General features: G+C 39.9%; 1 protein-coding gene across 1 annotated transcript in view; it reads left to right on the plus strand.

Annotated features, from left to right (window-relative positions):
* The window catches only part of LOC115215640 (leucine-rich repeat-containing protein 7-like), a 157495-nt gene extending 150170 nt beyond the window's left edge, over positions 1-7325 (plus strand). The window contains exons 20-22 of the mRNA XM_029784890.2: positions 2533-2625; positions 4934-5008; positions 6919-7325. Of these exons, the coding sequence (XP_029640750.1) occupies positions 2533-2625; positions 4934-5008; positions 6919-7014 (264 nt within the window). The 3' untranslated portion in view covers positions 7015-7325. The remainder of the gene's footprint in view (positions 1-2532; positions 2626-4933; positions 5009-6918) is intronic.
* Positions 7326-8931: the final 1606 nt, after the last annotated feature.

The raw sequence follows: 8931 nt of genomic DNA on the forward strand, positions 1-8931 counted from the left end.
GTTTCTAGTCTCCCATGGAAACATGGCTGGCCATGGGAGAAATATTACCCTGTTTGAGAACAGGGGAAGGTTGGTGACAGGAAGGAGAGCTGATCATGGAAAACCTTCCTCAACCAATTCTATTTGACCCTTGCAAGCATGGAAAAGATTATAATGAAACAATGGTGATGATGTCTGTGTGTTTTCCATACAGCAGCTTGGCAGTTTAAACAGCAACTGATGGTCCACATTGTAAACAAAGATATTTTGCATAGTTTGGTATAAAACTGAATTAGTCTAATTAGTTTAATCATTTGGTTGCCTTGCTGCAGTGCACTGAATGGTTGATGCTAATATTTGTGGTATGCTACAAGAGTAAATGAACAGGTTCTGCTTTCAACTCCAAGTTGATGTCTAAAGTTACAGGCCGGATAAAATAGTAACACTCGTCAAAAGTATTAAATGTCTTCAATTGCTGAACAAATCAACAGACAATAGTGTGTGTGTCTGTTTGTGTGTGTCTGTTTGTGTGTGTGTGTTTGTGTGTGTGTGTGCATGCACTCTCACACATATTGAGTTACAGGTTGACTCAGCCTCTCGTGTTACTTAAAGTTTTGTTGATGTAAATAAAACATGGCCAGCTTTGCAGATGTCTGTGTGGAGTTGCTTGGGTTCTTTTTTCATGTCCGTGAAACTTTAAGTAACGCAAGGAGCCTCAGCAACATGTTACTCGATATATACGACTCTATGTTTTGAGTACTACTTCTGTGTGTGCTTTATTCACTTCTCTCTCTCTCTCTCTCTCTCTCTAAGATATATATATATAATCACTGTGACCGACCAGGCTATCAGATGTTGCTACACATCGCTGGTCACAATGCACTTCACATTGTTTTAGCCTTCAAATGACGCCACCCTGCTGGCTAAGCGAGCAGGCCAACAGAAGAAAGAGTGAGAGAAAGTTGTGGCGAAAGAGTACAGCGGGGATCGCCATCACCCCCTGCCGGAGCCTCGTCCTGCTTTAGGTGTTTTCGCTCAATAAACACTCACAACGCCCGGTCTGGGAATCGAAACCGCGATCCTACGACCGCAAGTCCGCTGCCCTACTCACTGGGCCATTGCACCTCCATATCTGTGTGTGTGTGTGTGTGTGTGATCATCATCATCAATAATGTTTTAACATCTGTTTTTTATGCTTGCATTGGTCAGATGAGATATTGATGTTGAATTTTCTATGCATACCTTCATGTCCCTAACACCCGCCTGTTTCCAAGAAGGTCTCTATTTCCCCATGGCTGGGGTTCTGGGTTTGTTTCTCTCACAGGAACTGGAACTGAACAGCATTGCCTTTTATGACAGTGACAATTATTTGGAACCATCAGCTCATGTCTGCACATTTAGCCATATATATATATATATGTATGTATGTATATAAAGTTAATCCAAACATAAAAACACAAAGAGAAAACACAACGCGAGGACGTGGAACAAATATAGTGTTATTGGACGTTCAGGAAAGGAAAGAAAGAAGGAGGGTTTAACGTTTTGAGTGGAGCTCTTCGTCAGAAACATAGGAAAAGGAAAGGTACAAGGAAGGGAAGACGGAGGAAAATATATATATTTTCCTCTGTCTATATATATGGCTAAATGTGCAGACATTTAGGTGTAGGAGTGGCTGTGTGGTAAGAAGCTTGCTTCCCAACCACATGGTTCTGGGTTCAGTCCCATTGCGTGGCACCTTGGGCAAGTGTTTTCTACTATAGCCTTGGGCAAACCGAAGCTTTGTGAGTGGGTTTGGTAGACGGAAACTGAAAGAAGCCTGTGTGTGTGTGTCTGTGTTTGTCCCCACCACCACCACCACCATCGCTTTATAACCAGTGTTGGTGTGTTTATGTCCCCTGTAACTTAGCAGCTCGGCAAAAGAGACTGATAGAACAAGTACTAGGCTTTCAAAGAAGAAGTCCTGGGGTCGATCTGTTTGACTAAAGGCGGTGCTCCAGCATGGCTGCAGTCAAATGATGAAACAAGTAAAAGAATAAAAGAATATATATTTTATTAGTGTATGTATGTATGTTTGTGTGTATGTGTTGTAAATAGATTAATTTTCAGTTTTTGGCAATTAGTTTTCCAGTTGTTTGATCAACTGAACTGCCAACTCATTGAATTATAATGTAACTGGCTGAGTATTCCTTAGATGCTCATATTCTTAATGTAATCTTCATGCAAAATCAACATGGTGTGTATGTGTGTGTGTGATAAAACTGGCCCTTTTTAAATTTCAGTTATCCGTTCAATGGGCTTCCCCATAGTTTCTCTCTATTCTTTTACACTCACAAGAATTAGGGAGGGCAGCCTGAGACACTTGCCCAAGATGTCAAGCTGTTGAATGGAAAGATAAGACCTCATTACTCCAAAGAGAAGTTCTTAATCATTTACCTGTAAATTTACCTGTAGTGAGAGAAGGAGACAGTAAAACAGAGGGGGAGGCAGAGATAAAAAGAGGGAGTGTTGTTTTCTCTATTAACCTAATTTTGCTTTTCTGTTTTTCACCAGATCCAAGTGTCCATTAACAAAAATCCTGGATTAGGATTTAGTATAGCCGGTGGGATCGGATCTTACGGCAACCCTTTCAAGCCAGATGACATTGTGAGTTGGTTTTCCTTGTTTTCTATATTATTTTCATTAACATCTCCACAGAAATGTATTCTTGAATATCTGTGTCGGAAGAGAGTGACAATTTCATATTTAATTAATGTTCTTTAATTATAATTCTTGAGTTGTTTCTCTCTCATCCCTCTTTTTTTGTTTTTTTTACTAAAATTAGTAATTTAAATCCCTTTACTTATTGGATTAGGAAGGCACTAGGAAGGGCATCCAGCCATAAAAACCCTGCCAAAACTCGATGCAGTCCTCTGGTTTACCAGTTCCTGTCAAACCATCCAACCCATGTCAGCATGGAAGACAGATGTTAAATAATGATGATGATGATGAATTGGTGGTATGAGGGTACATGAGGTATTAGTGTACCTCTACTTTGCATCTCTAAGAGAGGGGTCTTCAGTTTCTAACCCCAATCCCTTCCCAACCTCAGCCACTTGGTCCTTAGCATACTTCTAGTGCCTAAATTCCATTTCCGTTACTTTTTATATTTACTATGCTTCTGACCGGAATCAGTTCAACTTTGACCTCTGTTGCCACTGAAGTAGCTGACCGTATTCTTAGAACTTCTCTGCAAAACCTTATCTTCCAAACACTGCAAACTGAAATTGGATTTCCAAAGTTTTTGTTTAGAAATGTCAAATTTCAACAACCTGATCAGTCATAAAGAATCTGGTCAGCTGCCTCAGTGACTGTATCGGTGAAATAAAAAGGAACTAATTAAGACTACAAACGCAAAAGTAGACATAGGCGCAGGAGTGGCTGTGTGGTAAGTAGCTTGCTAACCAACCACATGGTTCCAGGTTCAGTCCCACTGTGTGGCACCTTGGGCAAGTGTCTTCTGCTATAGCCCCGGGCTGACCAATGCCTTGTGAGTGGATTTGGTAGTGTATATATATATATATATGTGCATGTATGTTTGTGTGTCTGTATTTGTCCCCCTAGCATTGCTTGACAACCGATGCTGGTGTGTTTACATCCCCGTCACTTAGCGGTTCGGCAAAAGAGACCGATAGAATAAGTACTGGGCTTACAAAGAATAAGTCCCGGGGTCGATTTACTGAAACAAGTAAAAGAGTAAAAGAGTAAAGAGTATAAGATAGAATGAGTGAAGGACTGCAAGTACCTTGCCTGTGGGTCAGATTAAAATATTTGGTCAACTAGCTTAGCTAAAGTAGATCTGGTCAGCTATAGCACTGACCACACAGGGTGGCTAAGGAAAGGAATGGCCAGGTATACTTTAGGTATTTGGACTGACCAAATACTTTGGACTGACCTTGTTGATCACCTCAAGTATTTGGTCAACTCCCTTAGCTATAGTAGGAATGGTCAGCTATAATATGACCACATAGGTCAAATAAAGTGGAACTAATTAAGACTACAAATGTTGTAGATGTAAGGTACAGTAAGTAAAGTAATGTAAGTACTCGGTCTATGGGTCACTCTAAGGTAAGTTGCTTAGCTACCTTAGCTAAAGTAAATCTGGTCAGCTATCAGAGTGACCCAATAAGTCAACTAAAATAGATTTGTGACCATAAACTTAGTAATTAAAAGGCACAATAAAGAAAGGAATGTAAGTATTAGGCCTGTAGGTCAGTCTCAAATATTTGGTCAGCAAGCTCATCTATAGTAGTTCTGGTCAGCTGTTTTAGTGGCCAAATTGGTTAGATTAACGATCATCTGATTGAGACAATAAACAAGAAACAAAGAGAGAATGAAGACTTCATGAAGAGTCTCCAAGAAAGTTCAGACAAATGGAAACCCTTGCTCCCTCTGTACTCACTCTTTCAGTGACACTTTAGATGGGACCGAATACAACAATAAGAGGGCACCAGGCCTTAAACTGGGAAGCAGTGACCCCTTGGAGTGTTGTAAACTCATAAGGAATGGAAAATGGAAAAAAGGGGGTACATGGGTAGTTGATTATATCTGCTTTGGTAGTTGATTCAGAACAGTACTGTCACTCACGGGAATTCTGTGTATACACAATGCACAGTATTCAGCTGTATTTCTCATTGGATTATGTAACTCAAAATGGTCACTCTATTAGACGGGTGTCTGCTGCTTAGCTTCGATATTCTAATGGAAAATATATACAAGGACTTTTCTTGTGTGTGTGTGTGTGTGTTAAGAATTTACATTTAATAAGGCAATGTATGAACCTAATATAAACACTAATCTTAATTTTTTTTTTAAATAAGAAATAAAAGTTACTGACCCATTTATGGCAGTTCTGCTTGTAATGTCACCCACACCAAGGCACACACACTAAGGTATCATTTGGTTGTCTTTCCAGGGTATCTTCATCACTAAAGTCCAGCCTGAAGGTCCAGCACTGAACACCCTTTTCCCTGGAGACAAGATTCTAAAAGTTAGTCTTTTTTACTTTCAGTTTATAAAATTTTCTAAAATATTCAGACTCTTTTTTCAGGCTATCATCAGTTTGGTTCAGAGATAAATATACTGGTGTCTGTATTTTCACACATACACACGCACGCACATGCACACACACAATAGATGTTCAGCATGCAATATAAAAACACATGAGTTGATTCCAGTCGGATGAAGTATCACTGAAATATAGTCAATGGCACAAATTGTGTAGCTTTTCACATGGAATCATTTCTGTGGCATTAGAAATGGAGTGGGACAGAAGTAACTGGCGCTAATAACAAAGTTTATATAGTTCTATATTTAATAAATAAGGAATTATTTACATTATTTACATTTGACAGATATTTGTCTTCATTTTGTTTGTTGTTTACATTGAGTTAACAGCAAACAAAATGAAGACAAATATCTGTCAAATGTAAATAATGTAAATAACAAAGTTGTGCTATATTCATTCTCTATTTTCTTTTCCAACCACATTTTTGAACCACATGGTTCTGGGTTCAGTCCCACTGCAAGGCACCTTGGGTAAGTGCCTTCTGTTATAGCCATGAGCTGACCAAAGCCTTGTGAGTGGATTTCGTAGATAGAAACTGAAAGAAGCCCGTTGTATGTGTTTTTGTCCCCTACACCACTGCTTGACAACTGGCGTTGGTGTGTTTATATCCCTGTAACTTAACAGTTCAGCAAAAGTAATTGATAGAATAAGTACCAGGCTTAAAGTATTAAAACAAATTTGACTAAAAATTCTTTTAATTGGTGCCCCATCATGGCCCCAGTCTAATAACTGAAATAAGTAAAAGATAAGATATATATATATATATATATATATATATATATATATAGATATATATTTATATATAAGATTTGATTTACTCTTGTATCTTCAGACCTCACATGCTTCCAGGTTTAACACTACCACTAACAATGCTCCTTGATCCTTCAGTTTCTTTCACATTCATTCAAACCTGACCACTGTCTGAGATGAACTGAAAAGGTCAGGGACATTGCTCATTTTCCTTTCACTGCTTCTTGTGTAGCCATCATTCACAAGGAATTATGATCTGGTTGCTTGTACCAAGCTTTCACTAGTTGTTTTAGGTGTCTGTGTAGTCTCAAGCAGACATCGGTGTCTTTTCATCCTTCCCACCTCTTGTCTCTGAAGAACAGCCAGAAGGTGATGGCTGGGAGAAGAGAGAGATGTACCAGGAGTCCAGTGGTTACTCATTTTCAACTGGGAAGTCTGAAGCACCATGAAATGAAGTGCCTTGCTCAAGGGTACAACTGGCATTCTGTTGGTTACAATGGCAAGGGATCCAGTTGATCTGGTCAATGGAACAGCCTCCTCTTGTAATTAATATGCAAGTGGCTGAGTACACCACAGAAATGTGTAACCCATCACGTAGTTCTCATGGAGATTCAGTATGTCACAGAATGTGACAAAGCCGACCCTTTAAAATGCAGATACCACTCATTTTGGTCAGCTGAGTTGACTGAATCAAAGTAGAATAAAGTGTCTGGCTCAAGGACACACCACACTGCCAGAAATTGAACTCACAACCATATGGGTGGGAGTTGAATTCCCTAACCACTTAGCCATGTGCCTTCATCCAAAGACAACATGCAGCCTGGTCTGGGAATCAAGGGCTCAAGCCCTTGGCCTTACTACTGTGAGCCTAACACCCAAACCACTAGGCTACACAATGGAAATAAATGGTCAGATGAATTTGTAAGAACATTGCCACCTCATCACACACATGTTATGTTAGCCCTCATGTTTATCCCCTTTCTGTTTCTGATACCATGTATTGTTCTTTCGAGTTATTGTCCATCGTTCTTCTAATGAGTTCTAGCATAAAATCAAAATCACCATTACACTTCTCGTTACAGGTGAATGGCGTCGACTTCAGCAACATTGAACACACCAGAGCTGTTGACATTTTGAGGAACAGCAATCCTGTTATGTTGTTGGTAGAACGAAGCTGAAAGCAGAAACACTGAAGAAGGCCACGGCCACAGTTCTGTCATCAACACTTAAAGAATTGTCAATCGGGAGCCGAACGGAATAGCTCAGTGTTGGAGCTACCAGGCTAGTCCAGATTTATTGAGGAGAAAGTTTAATATACGGAACCCTACTGGTTCAAGCATTGGTTCTATGTTTGAGCTCTCTTTAAGGGCCAGTGAAGAGAAGTGCAGAGTTTTGTTAGTGAAAGTTTTAACCTTTCTAAGCTCCAGTGAAAATGTAAGAGTTTTGCTGATCTGACTTGGAACCTTGCCACGGTTGGTTGGCTGGCTGGCTGGCTGGATGGCTGGCTGGCTGGCTGGCTGACTGACTGGCTGGCTGGCTGGCTGGCTGACTGCCTGGCTGACTGACTGGCTGGCTGGCTGGCTGGTTGGCTGGTTGGCTGGTGGGCTGGCTGGTTGGTTGGCTGGTTGGTTGGTTGGCTGGCTGGCTGGCTGACTGGCTGGCTGGCTGGCTGACTGGCTGGCTGGCTGGCTGGCTGGCTGGCTGGCTGGCTGGCTGACTGGCTGGCTGGCTGGCTGGCTGGCTGGCTGGCCACTTAAGGAAAGGCTTTATGGGTTTCAAATCTTCACTGTTACAAACCCAGTCGGGGTTCATTAACCAAACCATATATTTCACCAATGTCATTTTGATAAAACACCAAATAAATATTAGACAATATGTTCAATTTTGATTGGATAATTTAATATAGTTAGCAGCCAATCAGAACTGACTAGGGTCTGTCACTGTTGGCAACAACAGCAATAAAACATGAAACTCATGATTAACTGTAATGTCTACCCAGAGGAATCGATCTGTGATTTGTGCATCAAATCATTCAACTAACCTCAACACATTCGATAATGTAGTCCTAGGTACATAACGTGGTCTTAAGTACGCTATGTCTTATGTCTGAAAACTAAGATATAACAGGTTGGTCACAATTGGAATGTCTTTGATCATTAGGGCTGATTGGAGATTAACCCTTCAGCATTCAGATTTCTCTCTTTAAATGTCATTCTGATTTTATTCCTATTGTTTTTGGATTAATCTCTTAGCTTCAAGATTTCACTGTTATTACGAGATGGCAGAACTGTTAATGTGTTGGGCAAAATGCTTTGCAACATTTCTTCCAGTTCATTATGTTCTGAGTTCAAATTGCACTAAGAAAACTCTGTTTCCAGAGTTCTGAAGGATGCTATTACTTGAGAGGGTAGAGCTATGCCAAAATGTTATTGGTTGATAGTCTGCAGGTATCATTGAAGCAGGTTGCTTATATTGTCTATATTAAGAAGCCATTCTCTGAAGATGAAGTCCAGCAGCAAAAGCCACGTTCATGTTCTGCTGGGGTTTGTTAAGAATGGATAGACATGTGATTGTAGGTGTTACAAGGAAAAAAAAAGCCAACTATCATCTTTTTGTTACTGTTGTTTAACTCTGACTCTCCATTGACTGAAGGGAACTATGAGCAAAGACATTTCAACCATGACCATCCCATCTTTTATTTCAGACTATGTGTACCTAAGACTACATTATCAAATGTGTACTTTGTTGTTTCTTTTTTCTTTTCTTAAGAGGGTAGAATTTGATTTGAGGTTGATTTGGCTGCTATTCTTAGCAGCCAGAGAAAACACATACTTAATTCCTCATATTGTTGTTATTGCTGCTGTTCTCTCTTTTCTGGAAAAGTATGAAGGCCGCAAAATCCCTTTTCCTTTAAAACAAAATCTTTATGTGACTTATTACTTTAATGTTCTCGTTTACCTGATTGCCATTCATGACTCGTTACTTCATGACTTGTGCCCTTTCCTCCTCAGAAAAAGTAGTAAATAATGTGTGTGTGTGTGCACCTATGCATATATATATATATATATATATATATATATTGGTAAAAATGGTAA

The sequence above is a fragment of the Octopus sinensis genome, linkage group LG9, assembly GCF_006345805.1.
Source record: "Octopus sinensis linkage group LG9, ASM634580v1, whole genome shotgun sequence".
NCBI classification, from domain to species: Eukaryota; Metazoa; Mollusca; class Cephalopoda; order Octopoda; family Octopodidae; genus Octopus; species Octopus sinensis.